We start from the raw sequence: 23,999 nt of genomic DNA on the forward strand, positions 1-23,999 counted from the left end.
CTTAGTTAGTTAGATTTTTAGCATAATGGATATTGAAGAAATAGTCCTACAGGGGAGAGATGAATTAGTCCCCTAATCATCAGGGTAGAAGAAAAATCTTGACTCGACAATGCACGTTGGAAAACGGTGTTTGCCTCATTCGACAAAAATAAATAGCCTAAAATCCTTTTACAATGTTAAAAAATGGTCCTTCTAATAAATTTCTTTAATTTTTCCTCTATTTCTTGCTCCAGTCCAACACTCCCATCTTTGTGTTGTCGTAAACATTCTTACTCCACCACAACGAACTCCCTTATTGTGGAACTTTGGCTTTCTTTTTAATAATGAGTTAATCCAATAGTCGAATATAATTAATTTGTCTTACTATCATTTATAAGGCCTTATTTGGGCATCGATATTCTTTCACTTTGAATTCATCTATTGCGAGGTAATGGAATATAATTTTTTTGATACATGAAAGAAGAAACTTTTGGATTGTCAGGCGGAGAAAAGAATCAATACTTTGAAGGATTTTATGTGAATAGCTAAACTTTTATTCGAATGACAAGAGTTGAATGGATATGACTTTATAAAATTGAGCGCCACATTCTCATCTCGAAAGCATTTGTTTTGTTCTGTTATTTATAGCATTTTCATTATTCAGGTTACAAGCAGGTCTTTTTGCATTGTCATTGTGTTTAATACAAAAGCTATTAGTTGTTACTCTTTAAATTATGAATAGGTATGCACTAAGGATGGCATTTTTCTGTAAATTGGAGGTTTCTAATAGTCAAGAAGTGAAAGCAACAAACCGAGACTTTTAAATATAGATGGACTTTTCTATTACAAGATCGAATGGACCATGGTTTTCCCAAATAATATAAACCGTTTCCTAGTTCTTGTTCAGATTGTTCGACGTAACCTCAACTATGCTGATAAGAAATTCAAACTCCTGATTTTTCTTCTTTATGTGTGCACCATCGCTAGTTGCTCCACCAAACACTTTCTTGCACTGTTTGATTTCTTCAGAGGCATCCTTAACTTGAACAGGTATGTTCTTGAAAGCACCCGACTTTAAGTAATTCTTAATGGCTTTAAGATCACGAATGGCGTCATTGTAATTGCTGGAACACGACTGGTATATAGTTTTCAACCGTGAATCGTGGGTTTTATTGACAACGGAGTTTATAACAGAATGGAGTTTTTTGGCCTTCTTAGATGCCAAATCAACAGAAACTTCAGCAAGGCCTCTTGCGTCCACATTTGTTGTGCGGGGATCAGACTTTAAGAGTTTGTAGCAGCTCTCAAGATTGCTGGTCTTGGAGCACAAATGCTTTATCTCAATATCCGTCAATTTGTTTCCTGTTGCGGATGGTGCAATCGACATGAAGACTGTGGGTATGAGAATGAGCACAATGGAGGTTTCGAAGATAGCCATGTTTTTCTTTCTCTACTTTACTAGGACTGATTTGCCTCAATTTGCAAATGCCGAAGTCCATCGAAGGCCTCTTATATGATAGCTCAATCAAGCTCTTACATGGATTATAGATTTTTTGTCTCAAGATTTGCCAGGTTTTATTAATGGGTATTTGTTTGTTTGGCAAAAAAAACAATGCTATACATTTTTTTTTTTCAAAAATTAAATTGAAAATATTTAGTAATTTTTGCCACTTCTTATTTTCAAATATATTAATAAGCAATTGAACTTAGGAGGAGATAAGTGAAAGAGAAATAGCAAAATCGTCATAATTGATTTTTGACGAAGTTGATAAGGACCATTGTTTGGTATATTTGCTAGGTAATTTTCTGTTGTATTAGTCTTTAAGTAATCATCCCTAGCTGGGCTGTCGAGCGTTCGCTCATTTGTCGCCTCTATATTTCGACAAAAAAGGAGTTTGTATTTTTAAAATCTTGAAAAATTTCAATCATGTAAAATAAAATGTTGGAATTTATGTTTGCTTCTCTTTTGACATTTTATCTGAACTTAGTTAGTTAGATTTTTAGCATAATGGATATTGAAGAAATAGTCCTACAGGGGAGAGATGAATTAGTCCCCTAATCATCAGGGTAGAAGAAAAATCTTGACTCGACAATGCACGTTGGAAAACGGTGTTTGCCTCATTCGACAAAAATAAATAGCCTAAAATCCTTTTACAATGTTAAAAAATGGTCCTTCTAATAAATTTCTTTAATTTTTCCTCTATTTCTTGCTCCAGTCCAACACTCCCATCTTTGTGTTGTCGTAAACATTCTTACTCCACCACAACGAACTCCCTTATTGTGGAACTTTGGCTTTCTTTTTAATAATGAGTTAATCCAATAGTCGAATATAATTAATTTGTCTTACTATCATTTATAAGGCCTTATTAGGGCATCGATATTCTTTCACCTTGAATTCATCTATTGCGAGGTAATGGAATATAATTTTTTTGATACATGAAAGAAGAAACTTTTGGATTGTCAGGCGGAGAAAAGAATCAATACTTTGAAGGATTTTATGTGAATAGCTAAACTTTTATTCGAATGACAAGAGTTGAATGGATATGACTTTATAAAATTGAGCGCCACATTCTCATCTCGAAAGCATTTGTTTCGTTCTGTTATTTATAGCATTTTCATTATTCAGGTTACAAGCAGGTCTTTTTGCATTGTCATTGTGTTTAATACAAAAGCTATTAGTTGTTACTCTTTAAATTATGAATAGGTATGCACTAAGGATGGCATTTTTCTGTAAATTGGAGGTTTCTAATAGTCAAGAAGTGAAAGCAACAAACCGAGAGCTTTAAATATAGATGGACTTTTCTATTACAAGATCGAATGGACCATGGTTTTCCCAAATAATATAAACCGTTTCCTAGTTCTTGTTCAGATTGTTCGACGTAACCTCAACTATGCTGATAAGAAATTCAAACTCCTGATTTTTCTTCTTTATGTGTGCACCAGCGCTAGTTGCTCCACCAAACACTTTCTTGCACTGTTTGATTTCTTCAGAGGCATCCTTAACTTGAACAGGTATGTTCTTGAAAGCACCCGACTTTAAGTAATTCTTAATGGCTTTAAGATCACGAATGGCGTCATTGTAATTGCTGGAACACGACTGGTATATAGTTTTCAACCGTGAATCGTGGGTTTTATTGACAACGGAGTTTATAACAGAATGGATTTTGTTGGCCTTCTTAGATGCCAAATCAACAGAAACTTCAGCAAGGCCTCTTGCGTCCACATTTGTTGTGCGGGGATCAGACTTTAAGAGTTTGTAGCAGCTCTCAAGATTGCTGGTCTTGGAGCACAAATGCTTTATCTCAATATCCGTCAATTTGTTTCCTGTTGCGGATGGTGCAATCGACATGAAGACTGTGGGTATGAGAATGAGCACAATGGAGGTTTCGAAGATAGCCATGTTTTTCTTTCTCTACTTTACTAGGACTGATTTGCCTCAATTTGCAAATGCCGAAGTCCATCGAAGGCCTCTTATATGATAGCTCAATCAAGCTCTTACATGGATTATAGATTTTTTGTCCCAAGATTTGCCAGGTTTTATTAATGGGTATTTGTTTGTTTGGCAAAAAAAACAATGCTATACATTTTTTTTTTCAAAAATTAAATTGAAAATATTAAGTAATTTTTGCCACTTCTTATTTTCAAATATATTAATAAGCAATTGAACTTAGGAGGAGATAAGTGAAAGAGAAATAGCAAAATCGTCATAATTGATTTTTGACGAAGTTGATAAGGACCATTGTTTGGTATATTTGCTAGGTAATTTTCTGTTGTATTTGTCTTTAAGTAATCATCCCTAGCTGGTCTGTCGAGCGTTCGCTCATTTGTCGCCTCTATATTTCGACAAAAAAGGAGTTTGTATTATTAAAATCTTGAAAAATTTCAATCATGTAAAATAAAATATTGTAATTTATGTTTGCTTCTCTTTAGACATTTTATCTGAACTTAGTTAGTTAGATTTTTAGCATAATGGATATTGAAGAAATAGTCCTACAGGGGAGAGATGAATTAGTCTCCTAATCATCAGGGTAGAAGAAAAATCTTGACTCGACAATGCACGTTGGAAAACGGTGTTTGCCTCATTCGACAAAAATAAATAGCCTAAAATCCTTTTACAATGTTAAAAAATGGTCCTTCTAATAAATTTCTTTAATTTTTCCTCTATTTCTTGCTCCAGTCCAACACTCCCATCTTTGTGTTGTCGTAAACATTCTTACTCCACGACAACGAACTCCCTTATTGGGAAACTTTGGCTTTCTTTTTAATAATGAGTTAATCCAATAGTCGAATATAATTAATTTGTCTTACTATCATTTATAAGGCCTTATTTGGGCATCGATATTCTTTCACTTTGAATTCATCTATTGCGAGGTAATGGAATATAATTTTTTTGATACATGAAAGAAGAAACTTTTGGATTGTCAGGCGGAGAAAAGAATCAATACTTTGAAGGATTTTATGTGAATAGCTAAACTTTTATTCGAATGACAAGAGTTGAATGGATATGACTTTATAAAATTGAGCGCCACATTCTCATCTCGAAAGCATTTGTTTCGTTCTGTTATTTATAGCATTTTCATTATTCAGGTTACAAGCAGGTCTTTTTGCATTGTCATTGTGTTTAATACAAAAGCTATTAGTTGTTACTCTTTAAATTATGAATAGGTATGCACTAAGGATGGCATTTTTCTGTAAATTGGAGGTTTCTAATAGTCAAGAAGTGAAAGCAACAAACCGAGAGCTTTAAATATAGATGGACTTTTCTATTACAAGATCGAATGGACCATGGTTTTCCAAAATAATATAAACCGTTTCCTAGTTCTTGTTCAGATTGTTCGACGTAACCTCAACTATGCTGATAAGAAATTCAAACTCCTGATTTTTCTTCTTTATGTGTGCACTAGCGCTAGTTGCTCCACCAAACACTTTCTTGCACTGTTTGATTTCTTCAGAGGCATCCTTAACTTGAACAGGTATGTTCTTGAAAGCACCCGACTTTAAGTAATTCTTAATGGCTTTAAGATCACGAATGGCGTCATTGTAATTGCTGGAACACGACTGGTATATAGTTTTCAACCGTGAATCGTGGGTTTTATTGACAACGGAGTTTATAACAGAATGGATTTTGTTGGCCTTCTTAGATGCCAAATCAACAGAAACTTCAGCAAGGCCTCTTGCGTCCACATTTGTTGTGCGGGGATCAGACTTTAAGAGTTTGTAGCAGCTCTCAAGATTGCTGGTCTTGGAGCACAAATGCTTTATCTCAATATCCGTCAATTTGTTTCCTGTTGCGGATGGTGCAATCGACATGAAGACTGTGGGTATGAGAATGAGCAGAATGGAGGTTTCGAAGATAGCCATGTTTTTCTTTCTCTACTTTACTAGGACTGATTTGCCTCAATTTGCAAATGCCGAAGTCCATCGAAGGCCTCTTATATGATAGCTCAATCAAGCTCTTACATGGATTATAGATTTTTTGTCCCAAGATTTGCCAGGTTTTATTAATGGGTATTTGTTTGTTTGGCAAAAAAAACAATGCTATACATTTTTTTTTTCAAAAATTAAATTGAAAATATTAAGTAATTTTTGCCACTTCTTATTTTCAAATATATTAATAAGCAATTGAACTTAGGAGGAGATAAGTGAAAGAGAAATAGCAAAATCGTCATAATTGATTTTTGACGAAGTTGATAAGGACCATTGTTTGGTATATTTGCTAGATAATTTTCTGTTGTATTAGTCTTTAAGTAATCATCCCTAGCTGGTCTGTCGAGCGTTCGCTCATTTGTCGCCTCTATATTTCGACAAAAAAGGAGTTTGTATTATTAAAATCTTGAAAAATTTCAATCATGTAAAATAAAATGTTGTAATTTATGTTTGCTTCTCTTTTGACATTTTATCTGAACTTAGTTAGTTAGATTTTTAGCATAATGGATATTGAAGAAATAGTCCTACAGGGGAGAGATGAATTAGTCCCCTAATCATCAGGGTAGAAGAAAAATCTTGACTCGACAATGCACGTTGGAAAACGGTGTTTGCCTCATTCGACAAAAATAAATAGCCTAAAATCCTTTTACAATGTTAAAAAATGGTCCTTCTAATAAATTTCTTTAATTTTTCCTCTATTTCTTGCTCCAGTCCAACACTCCCATCTTTGTGTTGTCGTAAACATTCTTACTCCACCACAACGAACTCCCTTATTGTGGAACTTTGGCTTTCTTTTTAATAATGAGTTAATCCAATAGTCGAATATAATTAATTTGTCTTACTATCATTTATAAGGCCTTATTAGGGCATCGATATTCTTTCACCTTGAATTCATCTATTGCGAGGTAATGGAATATAATTTTTTTGATACATGAAAGAAGAAACTTTTGGATTGTCAGGCGGAGAAAAGAATCAATACTTTGAAGGATTTTATGTGAATAGCTAAACTTTTATTCGAATGACAAGAGTTGAATGGATATGACTTTATAAAATTGAGCGCCACATTCTCATCTCGAAAGCATTTGTTTCGTTCTGTTATTTATAGCATTTTCATTATTCAGGTTACAAGCAGGTCTTTTTGCATTGTCATTGTGTTTAATACAAAAGCTATTAGTTGTTACTCTTTAAATTATGAATAGGTATGCACTAAGGATGGCATTTTTCTGTAAATTGGAGGTTTCTAATAGTCAAGAAGTGAAAGCAACAAACCGAGAGCTTTAAATATAGATGGACTTTTCTATTACAAGATCGAATGGACCATGGTTTTCCCAAATAATATAAACCGTTTCCTAGTTCTTGTTCAGATTGTTCGACGTAACCTCAACTATGCTGATAAGAAATTCAAACTCCTGATTTTTCTTCTTTATGTGTGCACCAGCGCTAGTTGCTCCACCAAACACTTTCTTGCACTGTTTGATTTCTTCAGAGGCATCCTTAACTTGAACAGGTATGTTCTTGAAAGCACCCGACTTTAAGTAATTCTTAATGGCTTTAAGATCACGAATGGCGTCATTGTAATTGCTGGAACACGACTGGTATATAGTTTTCAACCGTGAATCGTGGGTTTTATGACAACGGAGTTTATAACAGAATGGATTTTGTTGGCCTTCTTAGATGCCAAATCAACAGAAACTTCAGCAAGGCCTCTTGCGTCCACATTTGTTGTGCGGGGATCAGACTTTAAGAGTTTGTAGCAGCTCTCAAGATTGCTGGTCTTGGAGCACAAATGCTTTATCTCAATATCCGTCAATTTGTTTCCTGTTGCGGATGGTGCAATCGACATGAAGACTGTGGGTATGAGAATGAGCACAATGGAGGTTTCGAAGATAGCCATGTTTTTCTTTCTCTACTTTACTAGGACTGATTTGCCTCAATTTGCAAATGCCGAAGTCCATCGAAGGCCTCTTATATGATAGCTCAATCAAGCTCTTACATGGATTATAGATTTTTTGTCCCAAGATTTGCCAGGTTTTATTAATGGGTATTTGTTTGTTTGGCAAAAAAAACAATGCTATACATTTTTTTTTTCAAAAATTAAATTGAAAATATTAAGTAATTTTTGCCACTTCTTATTTTCAAATATATTAATAAGCAATTGAACTTAGGAGGAGATAAGTGAAAGAGAAATAGCAAAATCGTCATAATTGATTTTTGACGAAGTTGATAAGGACCATTGTTTGGTATATTTGCTAGGTAATTTTCTGTTGTATTAGTCTTTAAGTAATCATCCCTAGCTGCTCTGTCGAGCGTTCGCTCATTTGTCGCCTCTATATTTCGACAAAAAAGGAGTTTGTATTATTAAAATCTTGAAAAATTTCAATCATGTAAAATAAAATATTGTAATTTATGTTTGCTTCTCTTTAGACATTTTATCTGAACTTAGTTAGTTAGATTTTTAGCATAATGGATATTGAAGAAATAGTCCTACAGGGGAGAGATGAATTAGTCTCCTAATCATCAGGGTAGAAGAAAAATCTTGACTCGACAATGCACGTTGGAAAACGGTGTTTGCCTCATTCGACAAAAATAAATAGCCTAAAATCCTTTTACAATGTTAAAAAATGGTCCTTCTAATAAATTTCTTTAATTTTTCCTCTATTTCTTGCTCCAGTCCAACACTCCCATCTTTGTGTTGTCGTAAACATTCTTACTCCACGACAACGAACTCCCTTATTGTGAAACTTTGGCTTTCTTTTTAATAATGAGTTAATCCAATAGTCGAATATAATTAATTTGTCTTACTATCATTTATAAGGCCTTATTTGGGCATCGATATTCTTTCACTTTGAATTCATCTATTGCGAGGTAATGGAATATAATTTTTTTGATACATGAAAGAAGAAACTTTTGGATTGTCAGGCGGAGAAAAGAATCAATACTTTGAAGGATTTTATGTGAATAGCTAAACTTTTATTCGAATGACAAGAGTTGAATGGATATGACTTTATAAAATTGAGCGCCACATTCTCATCTCGAAAGCATTTGTTTCGTTCTGTTATTTATAGCATTTTCATTATTCAGGTTACAAGCAGGTCTTTTTGCATTGTCATTGTGTTTAATACAAAAGCTATTAGTTGTTACTCTTTAAATTATGAATAGGTATGCACTAAGGATGGCATTTTTCTGTAAATTGGAGGTTTCTAATAGTCAAGAAGTGAAAGCAACAAACCGAGAGCTTTAAATATAGATGGACTTTTCTATTACAAGATCGAATGGACCATGGTTTTCCAAAATAATATAAACCGTTTCCTAGTTCTTGTTCAGATTGTTCGACGTAACCTCAACTATGCTGATAAGAAATTCAAACTCCTGATTTTTCTTCTTTATGTGTGCACTAGCGCTAGTTGCTCCACCAAACACTTTCTTGCACTGTTTGATTTCTTCAGAGGCATCCTTAACTTGAACAGGTATGTTCTTGAAAGCACCCGACTTTAAGTAATTCTTAATGGCTTTAAGATCACGAATGGCGTCATTGTAATTGCTGGAACACGACTGGTATATAGTTTTCAACCGTGAATCGTGGGTTTTATTGACAACGGAGTTTATAACAGAATGGATTTTGTTGGCCTTCTTAGATGCCAAATCAACAGAAACTTCAGCAAGGCCTCTTGCGTCCACATTTGTTGTGCGGGGATCAGACTTTAAGAGTTTGTAGCAGCTCTCAAGATTGCTGGTCTTGGAGCACAAATGCTTTATCTCAATATCCGTCAATTTGTTTCCTGTTGCGGATGGTGCAATCGACATGAAGACTGTGGGTATGAGAATGAGCACAATGGAGGTTTCGAAGATAGCCATGTTTTTCTTTCTCTACTTTACTAGGACTGATTTGCCTCAATTTGCAAATGCCGAAGTCCATCGAAGGCCTCTTATATGATAGCTCAATCAAGCTCTTACATGGATTATAGATTTTTTGTCCCAAGATTTGCCAGGTTTTATTAATGGGTATTTGTTTGTTTGGCAAAAAAAACAATGCTATACATTTTTTTTTTCAAAAATTAAATTGAAAATATTAAGTAATTTTTGCCACTTCTTATTTTCAAATATATTAATAAGCAATTGAACTTAGGAGGAGATAAGTGAAAGAGAAATAGCAAAATCGTCATAATTGATTTTTGACGAAGTTGATAAGGACCATTGTTTGGTATATTTGCTAGGTAATTTTCTGTTGTATTAGTCTTTAAGTAATCATCCCTAGCTGGTCTGTCGAGCGTTCGCTCATTTGTCGCCTCTATATTTCGACAAAAAAGGAGTTTGTATTATTAAAATCTTGAAAAATTTCAATCATGTAAAATAAAATGTTGTAATTTATGTTTGCTTCTCTTTTGACATTTTATCTGAACTTAGTTAGTTAGATTTTTAGCATAATGGATATTGAAGAAATAGTCGTACAGGGGAGAGATGAATTAGTCCCCTAATCATCAGGGTAGAAGAAAAATCTTGACTCGACAATGCACGTTGGAAAACGGTGTTTGCCTCATTCGACAAAAATAAATAGCCTAAAATCCTTTTACAATGTTAAAAAATGGTCCTTCTAATAAATTTCTTTAATTTTTCCTCTATTTCTTGCTCCAGTCCAACACTCCCATCTTTGTGTTGTCGTAAACATTCTTACTCCACCACAACGAACTCCCTTATTGTGGAACTTTGGCTTTCTTTTTAATAATGAGTTAATCCAATAGTCGAATATAATTAATTTGTCTTACTATCATTTATAAGGCCTTATTTGGGCATCGATATTCTTTCACTTTGAATTCATCTATTGCGAGGTAATGGAATATAATTTTTTTGATACATGAAAGAAGAAACTTTTGGATTGTCAGGCGGAGAAAAGAATCAATACTTTGAAGGATTTTATGTGAATAGCTAAACTTTTATTCGAATGACAAGAGTTGAATGGATATGACTTTATAAAATTGAGCGCCACATTCTCATCTCGAAAGCATTTGTTTCGTTCTGTTATTTATAGCATTTTCATTATTCAGGTTACAAGCAGGTCTTTTTGCATTGTCATTGTGTTTAATACAAAAGCTATTAGTTGTTACTCTTTAAATTATGAATAGGTAGGCACTAAGGATGGCATTTTTCTGTAAATTGGAGGTTTCTAATAGTCAAGAAGTGAAAGCAACAAACCGAGACTTTTAAATATAGATGGACTTTTCTATTACAAGATCGAATGGACCATGGTTTTCCCAAATAATATAAACCGTTTCCTAGTTCTTGTTCAGATTGTTCGACGTAACCTCAACTATGCTGATAAGAAATTCAAACTCCTGATTTTTCTTCTTTATGTGTGCACCAGCGCTAGGTGCTCCACCAAACACTTTCTTGCACTGTTTGATTTCTTCAGAGGCATCCTTAACTTGAACAGGTATGTTCTTGAAAGCACCCGACTTTAAGTAATTCTTAATGGCTTTAAGATCACGAATGGCGTCATTGTAATTGCTGGAACACGACTGGTATATAGTTTTCAACCGTGAATCGTGGGTTTTATTGACAACGGAGTTTATAACAGAATGGATTTTGTTGGCCTTCTTAGATGCCAAATCAACAGAAACTTCAGCAAGGCCTCTTGCGTCCACATTTGTTGTGCGGGGATCAGACTTTAAGAGTTTGTAGCAGCTCTCAAGATTGCTGGTCTTGGAGCACAAATGCTTTATCTCAATATCCGTCAATTTGTTTCCTGTTGCGGATGGTGCAATCGACATGAAGACTGTGGGTATGAGAATGAGCACAATGGAGGTTTCGAAGATAGCCATGTTTTTCTTTCTCTACTTTACGAGGACTGATTTGCCTCAATTTGCAAATGCCGAAGTCCATCGAAGGCCTCTTATATGATAGCTCAATCAAGCTCTTACATGGATTATAGATTTTTTGTCCCAAGATTTGCCATGTTTTATTAATGGGTATTTGTTTGTTTGGCAAAAAAAACAATGCTATACATTTTTTTTTTCAAAAATTAAATTGAAAATATTAAGTAATTTTTGCCACTTCTTATTTTCAAATATATTAATAAGCAATTGAACTTAGGAGGAGATAAGTGAAAGAGAAATAGCAAAATCGTCATAATTGATTTTTGACGAAGTTGATAAGGACCATTGTTTGGTATATTTGCTAGGTAATTTTCTGTTGTATTAGTCTTTAAGTAATCATCCCTAGCTGGTCTGTCGAGCGTTCGCTCATTTGTCGCCTCTATATTTCGACAAAAAAGGAGTTTGTATTATTAAAATCTTGAAAAATTTCAATCATGTAAAATAAAATGTTGTAATTTATGTTTGCTTCTCTTTTGACATTTTATCTGAACTTAGTTAGTTAGATTTTTAGCATAATGGATATTGAAGAAATAGTCCTACAGGGGAGAGATGAATTAGTCCCCTAATCATCAGGGTAGAAGAAAAATCTTGACTCGACAATGCACGTTGGAAAACGGTGTTTGCCTCATTCGACAAAAATACATAGCCTAAAATCCTTTTACAATGTTAAAAAATGGTCCTTCTAATAAATTTCTTTAATTTTTCCTCTATTTCTTGCTCCAGTCCAACACTCCCATCTTTGTGTTGTCGTAAACATTCTTACTCCACCACAACGAACTCCCTTATTGTGGAACTTTGGCTTTCTTTTTAATAATGAGTTAATCCAATAGTCGAATATAATTAATTTGTCTTACTATCATTTATAAGGCCTTATTTGGGCATCGATATTCTTTCACTTTGAATTCATCTATTGCGAGGTAATGGAATATAATTTTTTTGATACATGAAAGAAGAAACTTTTGGATTGTCAGGCGGAGAAAAGAATCAATACTTTGAAGGATTTTATGTGAATAGCTAAACTTTTATTCGAATGACAAGAGTTGAATGGATATGACTTTATAAAATTGAGCGCCACATTCTCATCTCGAAAGCATTTGTTTCGTTCTGTTATTTATAGCATTTTCATTATTCAGGTTACAAGCAGGTATTTTTGCATTGTCATTGTGTTTAATACAAAAGCTATTAGTTGTTACTCTTTAAATTATGAATAGGTATGCACTAAGGATGGCATTTTTCTGTAAATTGGAGGTTTCTAATAGTCAAGAAGTGAAAGCAACAAACCGAGACTTTTAAATATAGATGGACTTTTCTATTACAAGATCGAATGGACCATGGTTTTCCCAAATAATATAAACCGTTTCCTAGTTCTTGTTCAGATTGTTCGACGTAACCTCAACTATGCTGATAAGAAATTCAAACTCCTGATTTTTCTTCTTTATGTGTGCACCATCGCTAGTTGCTCCACCAAACACTTTCTTGCACTGTTTGATTTCTTCAGAGGCATCCTTAACTTGAACAGGTATGTTCTTGAAAGCACCCGACTTTAAGTAATTCTTAATGGCTTTAAGATCACGAATGGCGTCATTGTAATTGCTGGAACACGACTGGTATATAGTTTTCAACCGTGAATCGTGGGTTTTATTGACAACGGAGTTTATAACAGAATGGATTTTGTTGGCCTTCTTAGATGCCAAATCAACAGAAACTTCAGCAAGGCCTCTTGCGTCCACATTTGTTGTGCGGGGATCAGACTTTAAGAGTTTGTAGCAGCTCTCAAGATTGCTGGTCTTGGAGCACAAATGCTTTATCTCAATATCCGTCAATTTGTTTCCTGTTGCGGATGGTGCAATCGACATGAAGACTGTGGGTATGAGAATGAGCACAATGGAGGTTTCGAAGATAGCCATGTTTTTCTTTCTCTACTTTACGAGGACTGATTTGCCTCAATTTGCAAATGCCGAAGTCCATCGAAGGCCTCTTATATGATAGCTCAATCAAGCTCTTACATGGATTATAGATTTTTTGTCCCAAGATTTGCCAGGTTTTATTAATGGGTATTTGTTTGTTTGGCAAAAAAAACAATGCTATACATTTTTTTTTTCAAAAATTAAATTGAAAATATTAAGTAATTTTTGCCACTTCTTATTTTCAAATATATTAATAAGCAATTGAACTTAGGAGGAGATAAGTGAAAGAGAAATAGCAAAATCGTCATAATTGATTTTTGACGAAGTTGATGAGGACCATTGTTTGGTATATTTTCTAGGTAATTTTCTGTTGTATTAGTCTTTAAGTAATCATCCCTAGCTGGTCTGTCGAGCGTTCGCTCATTTGTCGCCTCTATATTTCGACAAAAAAGGAGTTTGTATTATTAAAATCTTGAAAAACTTCAATCATGTAAAATAAAATGTTGTAATTTATGTTTGCTTCTCTTTTGACATTTTATCTGAACTTAGTTAGTTAGATTTTTAGCATAATGGATATTGAAGAAATAGTCCTACAGGGGAGAGATGAATTAGTCTCCTAATCATCAGGGTAGAAGAAAAATCTTGACTCGACAATGCACGTTGGAAAACGGTGTTTGCCTCATTCGACAAAAATAAATAGCCTAAAATCCTTTTACAATGTTAAAAAATGGTCCTTCTAATAAATTTCTTTAATTTTTCCTCTATTTCTTGCTCCAGTCCAACACTCCCATCTTTGTGTTGTCGTAAACATTCTTACTCCACCACAACGAACTCCCTTATTGTGGAACTTTGGCTTTCTTTTTAATAATGAGTTAATCCAATAGTCGAATATAATTAATTTGTCTTACTATCATTTATAAGGCCTTATTTGGGCATCGATATTCTTTCACTTTGAATTCATCTATTGCGAGGTAATGGAATATAATTTTTTTGATACATGAAAGAAGAAACTTTTGGATTGTCAGGCGGAGAAAAGAATCAATACTTTGAAGGATTTTATGTGAATAGCTAAACTTTTATTCGAATGACAAGAGTTGAATGGATATGACTTTATAAAATTGAGCGCCACATTCTCATCTCGAAAGCATTTGTTTCGTTCTGTTATTTATAGCATTTTCATTATTCAGGTTACAAGCAGGTCTTTTTGCATTGTCATTGTGTTTAATACAAAAGCTATTAGTTGTTACTCTTTAAATTATGAATAGGTATGCACTAAGGATGGCATTTTTTCTGTAAATTGGAGGTTTCTAATAGTCAAGAAGTGAAAGCAACAAACCGAGACTTTTAAATATAGATGGACTTTTCTATTACAAGATCGAATGGACCATGGTTTTCCCAAATAATATAAACCGTTTCCTAGTTCTTGTTCAGATTGTTCGACGTAACCTCAACTATGCTGATTAGAAATTCAAACTCCTGATTTTTCTTCTTTATGTGTGCACCATCGCTAGTTGCTCCACCAAACACTTTCTTGCACTGTTTGATTTCTTCAGAGGCATCCTTAACTTGAACAGGTATGTTCTTGAAAGCACCCGACTTTAAGTAATTCTTAATGGCTTTAAGATCACGAATGGCGTCATTGTAATTGCTGGAACACGACTGGTATATAGTTTTCAACCGTGAATCGTGGGTTTTATTGACAACGGAGTTTATAACAGAATGGATTTTGTTGGCCTTCTTAGATGCCAAATCAACAGAAACTTCAGCAAGGCCTCTTGCGTCCACATTTGTTGTGCGGGGATCAGACTTTAAGAGTTTGTAGCAGCTCTCAAGATTGCTGGTCTTGGAGCACAAGTGCTTTATCTCAATATCCGTCAATTTGTTTCCTGTTGCGGATGGTGCAATCGACATGAAGACTGTGGGTATGAGAATGAGCACAATGGTGGTTTCGAAGATAGCCATGTTTTTCTTTCTCTACTTTACTAGGACCGATTTGCCTCAATTTGCAAATGCCGAACTCCATCGAAGGCCTCTTATATGAGAGCTCAATCAAGCTCTTACATGGATTATAGATTTTTTGTCCCAAGATTTGCCAGGTTTTATTAATGGGTATTTGTTTGTTTAGCAAAAAAAACAATGCTATACATTTTTTTTTTCAAAAATTAACTTGAAAATATTAATTAATTTTTGCCACTTCTTATTATCAAATATATTAATAAGCCATTGAACTTTGGAGGAGATAAGTGAAAGAGAAATAGCAAAATCGTCATAATTGATTTTTGACGAAGTTGATGAGGACCATTGTTTGGTATATTTGCTAGGTAATTTTCTGTTGTATTAGTCTTTAAGTAATCATCCCTAGCTGGTCTGTCGAGCGTTCCCTCATTTGTCGCCTCTATATTTCGACAAAAAAGGAGTTTGTATTATTAAAATCCTGAAAAATTTCAATCATGTAAAATAAAATGTTGTAATTTATGTTTGCTTCTCTTTTGACATTTTATCTGAACTTAGTTAGTTAGATTTTTAGCATAATGGATATTGAAGAAATAGTCCTACAGGGGAGAGATGAATTAGTCTCCTAATCATCAGGGTAGAAGAAAAATCTTGACTCGACAATGCACGTTGGAAAACGGTGTTTGCCTCATTCGACAAAAATAAATAGCCTAAAATCCTTTTACAATGTTAAAAAATGGTCCTTCTAATAAATTTCTTTAATTTTTCCTCTATTTCTTGCTCCAGTCCAACACTCCCATCTTTGTGTTGTCGTAAACATTCTTACTCTACCACAACGAACTCCCTTATTGTGGAACTTTGGCTTTCTTTTTAATAATGAGTTAATCCAATAGTCGAATATAATTCATTTGTCTTACTATCATTTATAAGGCCTTATTTGGGCATCGATATTCTTTCACTTTGAATTCATCTATTGCGAGGTAATGGAATATAATTTTTTTGATACATGAAAGAAGAAACTTTTGGATTGTCAGGCGGAGAAAAAATCAATACTTTGAAGGATTTTATGTGAATAGCTAAACTTTTATTCGAATGACAAGAGTTGAATGGATATGACTTTATAAAATTGAGCGCCACATTCTCATCTCGAAAGCATTTGTTTCGTTCTGTTATTTATAGCATTTTCATTATTCAGGTTACAAGCAGGTCTTTTTGCATTGTCATTGTGTTTAATACAAAAGCTATTAGTTGTTACTCTTTATATTATGAATAGGTATGCACTAAGGATGGCATTTTTCTGTAAATTGGAGGTTTCTAATAGTCAAGAAGTGAAAGCAACAAACCGAGAGCTTTAAATATAGATGGACTTTTCTATTACAAGATCGAATGGACCATGGTTTTCCCAAATAATATAAACCGTTTCCTAGTTCTTGTTCAGATTGTTCGACGTAACCTCAACTATGCTGATAAGAAATTCAAACTCCTGATTTTTCTTCTTTATGTGTGCACCATCGCTAGTTGCTCCACCAAACACTTTCTTGCACTGTTTGATTTCTTCAGAGGCATCCTTAACTTGAACAGGTATGTTCTTGAAAGCACCCGACTTTAAGTAATTCTTAATGGCTTTAAGATCACGAATGGCGTCATTGTAATTGCTGGAACACGACTGGTATATAGTTTTCAACCGTGAATCGTGGGTTTTATTGACAACGGAGTTTATAACAGAATGGATTTTGTTGGCCTTCTTAGATGCCAAATCAACAGAAACTTCAGCAAGGCCTCTTGCGTCCACATTTGTTGTGCGGGGATCAGACTTTAAGAGTTTGTAGCAGCTCTCAAGATTGCTGGTCTTGGAGCACAAATGCTTTATCTCAATATCCGTCAATTTGTTTCCTGTTGCGGATGGTGCAATCGACATGAAGACTGTGGGTATGAGAATGAGCACAATGGAGGTTTCGAAGATAGCCATGTTTTTCTTTCTCTACTTTACTAGGACTGATTTGCCTCAATTTGCAAATGCCGAAGTCCATCGAAGGCCTCTTATATGATAGCTCAATCAAGCTCTTACATGGATTATAGATTTTTTGTCCCAAGATTTGCCAGGTTTTATTAATGGGTATTTGTTTGTTTGGCAAAAAAAACAATGCTATACATTTTTTTTTCAAAAATTAAATTGAAAATATTAAGTAATTTTTGCCACTTCTTATTTTCAAATATATTAATAAGCAATTGAACTTAGGAGGAGATAAGTGAAAGAGAAATAGCAAAATCGTCATAATTGATTTTTGACGAAGTTGATAAGGACCATTGTTTGGTATATTTGCTAGGTAATTTTCTGTTGTATTAGTCTTTAAGTAATCATCCCTAGCTGGTCTGTCGAGCGTTCGCTCATTTGTCGCCTCTATATTTCGACAAAAAAGGAGTTTGTATTATTAAAATCTTGAAAAACTTCAATCATGTAAAATAAAATGTTGTAATTTATGTTTGCTTCTCTTTTGACATTTTATCTGAACTTAGTTAGTTAGATTTTTAGCATAATGGATATTGAAGAAATAGTCCTACAGGGGAGAGATGAATTAGTCTCCTAATCATCAGGGTAGAAGAAAAATCTTGACTCGACAATGCACGTTGGAAAACGGTGTTTGCCTCATTCGACAAAAATAAATAGCCTAAAATCCTTTTACAATGTTAAAAAATGGTCCTTCTAATAAATTTCTTTAATTTTTCCTCTATTTCTTGCTCCAGTCCAACACTCCCATCTTTGTGTTGTCGTAAACATTCTTACTCCACCACAACGAACTCCCTTATTGTGGAACTTTGGCTTTCTTTTTAATAATGAGTTAATCCAATAGTCGAATATAATTAATTTGTCTTACTATCATTTATAAGGCCTTATTTGGGCATCGATATTCTTTCACTTTGAATTCATCTATTGCGAGGTAATGGAATATAATTTTTTTGATACATGAAAGAAGAAACTTTTGGATTGTCAGGCGGAGAAAAGAATCAATACTTTGAAGGATTTTATGTGAATAGCTAAACTTTTATTCGAATGACAAGAGTTGAATGGATATGACTTTATAAAATTGAGCGCCACATTCTCATCTCGAAAGCATTTGTTTCGTTCTGTTATTTATAGCATTTTCATTATTCAGGTTACAAGCAGGTCTTTTTGCATTGTCATTGTGTTTAATACAAAAGCTATTAGTTGTTACTCTTTAAATTATGAATAGGTATGCACTAAGGATGGCTATTTTTCTGTAAATTGGAGGTTTCTAATAGTCAAGAAGTGAAAGCAACAAACCGAGAGCTTTAAATATAGATGGACTTTTCTATTACAAGATCGAATGGACCATGGTTTTCCCAAATAATATAAACCGTTTCCTAGTTCTTGTTCAGATTGTTCGACGTAACCTCAACTATGCTGATAAGAAATTCAAACTCCTGATTTTTCTTCTTTATGTGTGCACCATCGCTAGTTGCTCCACCAAACACTTTCTTGCACTGTTTGATTTCTTCAGAGGCATCCTTAACTTGAACAGGTATGTTCTTGAAAGCACCCGACTTTAAGTAATTCTTAATGGCTTTAAGATCACGAATGGCGTCATTGTAATTGCTGGAACACGACTGGTATATAGTTTTCAACCGTGAATCGTGGGTTTTATTGACAACGGAGTTTATAACAGAATGGATTTTGTTGGCCTTCTTAGATGCCAAATCAACAGAAACTTCAGCAAGGCCTCTTGCGTCCACATTTGTTGTGCGGGGATCAGACTTTAAGAGTTTGTAGCAGCTCTCAAGATTGCTGGTCTTGGAGCACAAGTGCTTTATCTCAATATCCGTCAATTTGTTTCCTGTTGCGGATGGTGCAATCGACATGAAGACTGTGGGTATGAGAATGAGCACAATGGTGGTTTCGAAGATAGCCATGTTTTTCTTTCTCTACTTTACTAGGACCGATTTGCCTCAATTTGCAAATGCCGAACTCCATCGAAGGCCTCTTATATGAGAGCTCAATCAAGCTCTTACATGGATTATAGATTTTTTGTCCCAAGATTTGCCAGGTTTTATTAATGGGTATTTGTTTGTTTAGCAAAAAAAACAATGCTATACATTTTTTTTTTCAAAAATTAACTTGAAAATATTAATTAATTTTTGCCACTTCTTATTATCAAATATATTAATAAGCCATTGAACTTTGGAGGAGATAAGTGAAAGAGAAATAGCAAAATCGTCATAATTGATTTTTGACGAAGTTGATGAGGACCATTGTTTGGTATATTTGCTAGGTAATTTTCTGTTGTATTAGTCTTTAAGTAATCATCCCTAGCTGGTCTGTCGAGCGTTCGCTCATTTGTCGCCTCTATATTTCGACAAAAAAGGAGTTTGTATTATTAAAATCCTGAAAAATTTCAATCATGTAAAATAAAATGTTGTAATTTATGTTTGCTTCTCTTTTGACATTTTATCTGAACTTAGTTAGTTAGATTTTTAGCATAATGGATATTGAAGAAATAGTCCTACAGGGGAGAGATGAATTAGTCTCCTAATCATCAGGGTAGAAGAAAAATCTTGACTCGACAATGCACGTTGGAAAACGGTGTTTGCCTCATTCGACAAAAATAAATAGCCTAAAATCCTTTTACAATGTTAAAAAATGGTCCTTCTAATAAATTTCTTTAATTTTTCCTCTATTTCTTGCTCCAGTCCAACACTCCCATCTTTGTGTTGTCGTAAACATTCTTACTCCACCACAACGAACTCCCTTATTGTGGAACTTTGGCTTTCTTTTTAATAATGAGTTAATCCAATAGTCGAATATAATTAATTTGTCTTACTATCATTTATAAGGCCTTATTTGGGCATCGATATTCTTTCACTTTGAATTCATCTATTGCGAGGTAATGGAATATAATTTTTTTGATACATGAAAGAAGAAACTTTTGGATTGTCAGGCGGAGAAAAGAATCAATACTTTGAAGGATTTTATGTGAATAGCTAAACTTTTATTCGAATGACAAGAGTTGAATGGATATGACTTTATAAAATTGAGCGCCACATTCTCATCTCGAAAGCATTTGTTTCGTTCTGTTATTTATAGCATTTTCATTATTCGGGTTACAAGCAGGTCTTTTTGCATTGTCATTGTGTTTAATACAAAAGCTATTAGTTGTTACTCTTTAAATTATGAATAGGTATGCACTAAGGATGGAATTTTTCTGTAAATTGGAGGTTTCTAATAGTCAAGAAGTGAAAGCAACAAACCGAGAGCTTTAAATATAGATGGACTTTTCTATTACAAGATCGAATGGACCATGGTTTTCCCAAATAATATAAACCGTTTTCTAGTTCTTGTTCAGATTGTTCGACGTAACCTCAACTATGCTGATAAGAAATTCAAACTCCTGATTTTTCTTCTTTATGTGTGCACCATCGCTAGTTGCTCCACCAAACACTTTCTTGCACTGTTTGATTTCTTCAGAGGCATCCTTAACTTGAACAGGTATGTTCTTGAAAGCACCCGACTTTAAGTAATTCTTAATGGCTTTAAGATCACGAATGGCGTCATTGTAATTGCTGGAACACGACTGGTATATAGTTTTCAACCGTGAATCGTGGGTTTTATTGACAACGGAGTTTATAACAGAATGGATTTTGTTGGCCTTCTTAGATGCCAAATCAACAGAAACTTCAGCAAGGCCTCTTGCGTCCACATTTGTTGTGCGGGGATCAGACTTTAAGAGTTTGTAGCAGCTCTCAAGATTGCTGGTCTTGGAGCACAAATGCTTTATCTCAATATCCGTCAATTTGTTTCCTGTTGCGGATGGTGCAATCGACATGAAGACTGTGGGTATGAGAATGAGCACAATGGAGGTTTCGAAGATAGCCATGTTTTTCTTTCTCTACTTTACTAGGACTGATTTTCCTCAATTTGCAAATGCCGAAGTCCATCGAAGGCCTCTTATATGATAGCTCAATCAAGCTCTTACATGGATTATAGATTTTTTGTCCCAAGATTTGCCAGGTTTTATTAATGGGTATTTGTTTGTTTGGCAAAAAAAACAATGCTATACATTTTTTTTTTCAAAAATTAAATTGAAAATATTAAGTAATTTTTCCCACTTCTTATTTTCAAATATATTAATAAGCAATTGAACTTAGGAGGAGATAAGTGAAAGAGAAATAGCAAAATCGTCATAATTGATTTTTGACGAAGTTGATAAGGACCATTGTTTGGTATATTTGCTAGGTAATTTTCTGTTGTATTAGTCTTTAAGTAATCATCCCTAGCTGGTCTATCGAGCGTTCGCTCATTTGTCGCCTCTATATTTCGACAAAAAAGGAGTTTGTATTATTAAAATCTTGAAAAACTTCAATCATGTAAAATAAAATGTTGTAATTTATGTTTGCTTCTCTTTTGACATTTTATCTGAACTTAGTTAGTTAGATTTTTAGCATAATGGATATTGAAGAAATAGTCCTACAGGGGAGAGATGAATTAGTCTCCTAATCATCAGGGTAGAAGAAAAATCTTGACTCGACAATGCACGTTGGAAAACGGTGTTTGCCTCATTCGACAAAAATAAATAGCCTAAAATCCTTTTACAATGTTAAAAAATGGTCCTTCTAATAAATTTCTTTAATTTTTCCTCTATTTCTTGCTCCAGTCCAACACTCCCATCTTTGTGTTGTCGTAAACATTCTTACTCCACCACAACGAACTCCCTTATTGTGGAACTTTGGCTTTCTTTTTAATAATGAGTTAATCCAATAGTCGAATATAATTAATTTGTCTTACTATCATTTATAAGGCCTTATTTGGGCATCGATATTCTTTCACTTTGAATTCATCTATTGCGAGGTAATGGAATATAATTTTTTTGATACATGAAAGAAGAAACTTTTGGATTGTCAGGCGGAGAAAAGAATCAATACTTTGAAGGATTTTATGTGAATAGCTAAACTTTTATTCGAATGACAAGAGTTGAATGGATATGACTTTATAAAATTGAGCGCCACATTCTCATCTCGAAAGCATTTGTTTCGTTCTGTTATTTATAGCATTTTCATTATTCAGGTTACAAGCAGGTCTTTTTGCATTGTCATTGTGTTTAATACAAAAGCTATTAGTTGTTACTCTTTAAATTATGAATAGGTATGCACTAAGGATGGCTATTTTTCTGTAAATTGGAGGTTTCTAATAGTCAAGAAGTGAAAGCAACAAACCGAGAGCTTTAAATATAGATGGACTTTTCTATTACAAGATCGAATGGACCATGGTTTTCCCAAATAATATAAACCGTTTCCTAGTTCTTGTTCAGATTGTTCGACGTAACCTCAACTATGCTGATAAGAAATTCAAACTCCTGATTTTTCTTCTTTATGTGTGCACCATCGCTAGTTGCTCCACCAAACACTTTCTTGCACTGTTTGATTTCTTCAGAGGCATCCTTAACTTGAACAGGTATGTTCTTGAAAGCACCCGACTTTAAGTAATTCTTAATGGCTTTAAGATCACGAATGGCGTCATTGTAATTGCTGGAACACGACTGGTATATAGTTTTCAACCGTGAATCGTGGGTTTTATTGACAACGGAGTTTATAACAGAATGGATTTTGTTGGCCTTCTTAGATGCCAAATCAACAGAAACTTCAGCAAGGCCTCTTGCGTCCACATTTGTTGTGCGGGGATCAGACTTTAAGAGTTTGTAGCAGCTCTCAAGATTGCTGGTCTTGGAGCACAAATGCTTTATCTCAATATCCGTCAATTTGTTTCCTGTTGCGGATGGTGCAATCGACATGAAGACTGTGGGTATGAGAATGAGCACAGTGGTGGTTTCAAAGATAGCCATGTTTTTCTTTCTCTACTTTACTAGGACCGATTTGCCTCAATTTGCAAATGCCGAACTCCATCGAAGGCCTCTTATATGAGAGCTCAATCAAGCTCTTACATGGATTATAGATTTTTTGTCCCAAGATTTGCCAGGTTTTATTAATGGGTATTTGTTTGTTCAGCAAAAAAAACAATGCTATACATTTTTTTTTTCAAAAATTAACTTGAAAATATTAATTAATTTTTGCCACTTCTTATTATCAAATATATTAATAAGCAATTGAACTTTGGAGGAGATAAGTGAAAGAGAAATAGCAAAATCGTCATAATTGATTTTTGACGAAGTTGATGAGGACCATTGTTTGGTATATTTGCTAGGTAATTTTCTGTTGTATTAGTCTTTAAGTAATCATCCCTAGCTGGTCTGTCGAGCGTTCGCTCATTTGTCGCCTCTATATTTCGACAAAAAAGGAGTTTGTATTATTAAAATCTTGAAAAATTTCAATCATGTATAATTAAATGTTGTAATTTATGTTTGCTACTCTTTTGACATTTTATCTGAACTTAGTTAGTTAGATTTTTAGCATAATGGATATTGAAGAAATAGTCCTACAGGGGAGAGATGAATTAGTCTCCTAATCATCAGGGTAAAAGAAAAATCTTGACTCGACAATGCACGTTGGAAAACGGTGTTTGCCTCATTGGACAAAAATAAATAGCCTAAAATCCTTTTACAATGTTAAAAAATGGTCCTTCTAATAAATTTCTTTAATTTTTCCTCTATTTCTTGCTCCAGTCCAACACTCCCATCTTTGTGTTGTCGTAAACATTCTTACTCCACCACAACGAACTCCCTTATTGTGGAACTTTGGCTTTCTTTTTAATAATGAGTTAATCCAATAGTCGAATATAATTAATTTGTCTTACTATCATTTATAAGGCCTTATTTGGGCATCGATATTCTTTCACTTTGAATTCATCTATTGCGAGGTAATGGAATATAATTTTTTTGATACATGAAAGAAGAAA

The 23,999-nt window shown here is 34.1% G+C and overlaps 12 protein-coding genes across 12 annotated transcripts; all 12 read right to left on the bottom strand.

The window, feature by feature from the left end:
• Positions 1-871: 871 nt before the first annotated feature.
• On the bottom strand, positions 872-1,417 carry LOC148788324 (pectinesterase inhibitor-like). Its single transcript, XM_088880001.1, has one exon. The coding sequence runs from the start codon at positions 1,415-1,417 to the stop codon at positions 872-874; it is 546 nt and encodes a 181-aa protein (XP_088736127.1).
• Positions 1,418-2,833: 1,416 nt separating this feature from the next.
• Positions 2,834-3,379, bottom strand: LOC148788325 (pectinesterase inhibitor-like). Its single transcript, XM_088880002.1, has one exon. It carries the CDS (start codon positions 3,377-3,379, stop codon positions 2,834-2,836), a length of 546 nt encoding a protein of 181 aa, XP_088736128.1.
• A 1,415-nt stretch (positions 3,380-4,794) lies between these two features.
• LOC148788326 (pectinesterase inhibitor-like) lies at positions 4,795-5,340 on the bottom strand. The gene has a single exon (XM_088880003.1). The coding sequence runs from the start codon at positions 5,338-5,340 to the stop codon at positions 4,795-4,797; it is 546 nt and encodes a 181-aa protein (XP_088736129.1).
• A 1,415-nt stretch (positions 5,341-6,755) lies between these two features.
• Positions 6,756-7,300, bottom strand: LOC148788327 (pectinesterase inhibitor-like). The gene is made up of 2 exons (XM_088880004.1): positions 7,085-7,300; positions 6,756-6,998 (listed from the first exon to the last, which is right to left on the bottom strand). Exons 1-2 carry the CDS (start codon positions 7,298-7,300, stop codon positions 6,756-6,758), a joined length of 459 nt encoding a protein of 152 aa, XP_088736130.1.
• Positions 7,301-8,715: 1,415 nt separating this feature from the next.
• Positions 8,716-9,261, bottom strand: LOC148788328 (pectinesterase inhibitor-like). The gene has a single exon (XM_088880005.1). It carries the CDS (start codon positions 9,259-9,261, stop codon positions 8,716-8,718), a length of 546 nt encoding a protein of 181 aa, XP_088736131.1.
• Positions 9,262-10,676: 1,415 nt separating this feature from the next.
• Positions 10,677-11,222, bottom strand: LOC148788329 (pectinesterase inhibitor-like). Its single transcript, XM_088880006.1, has one exon. The coding sequence runs from the start codon at positions 11,220-11,222 to the stop codon at positions 10,677-10,679; it is 546 nt and encodes a 181-aa protein (XP_088736132.1).
• Positions 11,223-12,637: 1,415 nt separating this feature from the next.
• On the bottom strand, positions 12,638-13,183 carry LOC148788330 (pectinesterase inhibitor-like). The gene has a single exon (XM_088880007.1). The coding sequence runs from the start codon at positions 13,181-13,183 to the stop codon at positions 12,638-12,640; it is 546 nt and encodes a 181-aa protein (XP_088736133.1).
• Positions 13,184-14,599: 1,416 nt separating this feature from the next.
• Positions 14,600-15,145, bottom strand: LOC148788331 (pectinesterase inhibitor-like). The gene has a single exon (XM_088880008.1). The coding sequence runs from the start codon at positions 15,143-15,145 to the stop codon at positions 14,600-14,602; it is 546 nt and encodes a 181-aa protein (XP_088736134.1).
• Positions 15,146-16,559: 1,414 nt separating this feature from the next.
• LOC148788332 (pectinesterase inhibitor-like) lies at positions 16,560-17,105 on the bottom strand. Its single transcript, XM_088880011.1, has one exon. The coding sequence runs from the start codon at positions 17,103-17,105 to the stop codon at positions 16,560-16,562; it is 546 nt and encodes a 181-aa protein (XP_088736137.1).
• A 1,415-nt stretch (positions 17,106-18,520) lies between these two features.
• Positions 18,521-19,066, bottom strand: LOC148788333 (pectinesterase inhibitor-like). The gene has a single exon (XM_088880012.1). The coding sequence runs from the start codon at positions 19,064-19,066 to the stop codon at positions 18,521-18,523; it is 546 nt and encodes a 181-aa protein (XP_088736138.1).
• A 1,415-nt stretch (positions 19,067-20,481) lies between these two features.
• Positions 20,482-21,027, bottom strand: LOC148788334 (pectinesterase inhibitor-like). Its single transcript, XM_088880013.1, has one exon. The coding sequence runs from the start codon at positions 21,025-21,027 to the stop codon at positions 20,482-20,484; it is 546 nt and encodes a 181-aa protein (XP_088736139.1).
• Positions 21,028-22,443: 1,416 nt separating this feature from the next.
• Positions 22,444-22,989, bottom strand: LOC148788335 (pectinesterase inhibitor-like). Its single transcript, XM_088880014.1, has one exon. The coding sequence runs from the start codon at positions 22,987-22,989 to the stop codon at positions 22,444-22,446; it is 546 nt and encodes a 181-aa protein (XP_088736140.1).
• Positions 22,990-23,999: the final 1,010 nt, after the last annotated feature.

This window comes from Sesamum indicum, linkage group LG4 (assembly GCF_026168435.1).
Source record: "Sesamum indicum cultivar Baizhima isolate 11 linkage group LG4, ASM2616843v1, whole genome shotgun sequence".
NCBI classification, from domain to species: domain Eukaryota; kingdom Viridiplantae; phylum Streptophyta; class Magnoliopsida; order Lamiales; family Pedaliaceae; genus Sesamum; species Sesamum indicum.

Bases quoted from the DNA above. Each gene is read 5' to 3' on its own strand.
- LOC148788332 (XM_088880011.1), bottom strand. From the start codon at position 17,105: ATGGCTATCTTCGAAACCTCCATTGTGCTCATTCTCATACCCACAGTC.
- LOC148788326 (XM_088880003.1), bottom strand. From the start codon at position 5,340: ATGGCTATCTTCGAAACCTCCATTCTGCTCATTCTCATACCCACAGTC.
- LOC148788334 (XM_088880013.1), bottom strand. From the start codon at position 21,027: ATGGCTATCTTCGAAACCTCCATTGTGCTCATTCTCATACCCACAGTC.
- LOC148788333 (XM_088880012.1), bottom strand. From the start codon at position 19,066: ATGGCTATCTTCGAAACCACCATTGTGCTCATTCTCATACCCACAGTC.
- LOC148788330 (XM_088880007.1), bottom strand. From the start codon at position 13,183: ATGGCTATCTTCGAAACCTCCATTGTGCTCATTCTCATACCCACAGTC.
- LOC148788324 (XM_088880001.1), bottom strand. From the start codon at position 1,417: ATGGCTATCTTCGAAACCTCCATTGTGCTCATTCTCATACCCACAGTC.
- LOC148788329 (XM_088880006.1), bottom strand. From the start codon at position 11,222: ATGGCTATCTTCGAAACCTCCATTGTGCTCATTCTCATACCCACAGTC.
- LOC148788328 (XM_088880005.1), bottom strand. From the start codon at position 9,261: ATGGCTATCTTCGAAACCTCCATTGTGCTCATTCTCATACCCACAGTC.
- LOC148788327 (XM_088880004.1), bottom strand. From the start codon at position 7,300: ATGGCTATCTTCGAAACCTCCATTGTGCTCATTCTCATACCCACAGTC. The intron at 6,999-7,084 runs GCATCTAAGAAG...ACTATATACCAG, and splicing joins CTGAAGTTTCTGTTGATTTG to TCGTGTTCCAGCAATTACAA.
- LOC148788325 (XM_088880002.1), bottom strand. From the start codon at position 3,379: ATGGCTATCTTCGAAACCTCCATTGTGCTCATTCTCATACCCACAGTC.
- LOC148788331 (XM_088880008.1), bottom strand. From the start codon at position 15,145: ATGGCTATCTTCGAAACCACCATTGTGCTCATTCTCATACCCACAGTC.
- LOC148788335 (XM_088880014.1), bottom strand. From the start codon at position 22,989: ATGGCTATCTTTGAAACCACCACTGTGCTCATTCTCATACCCACAGTC.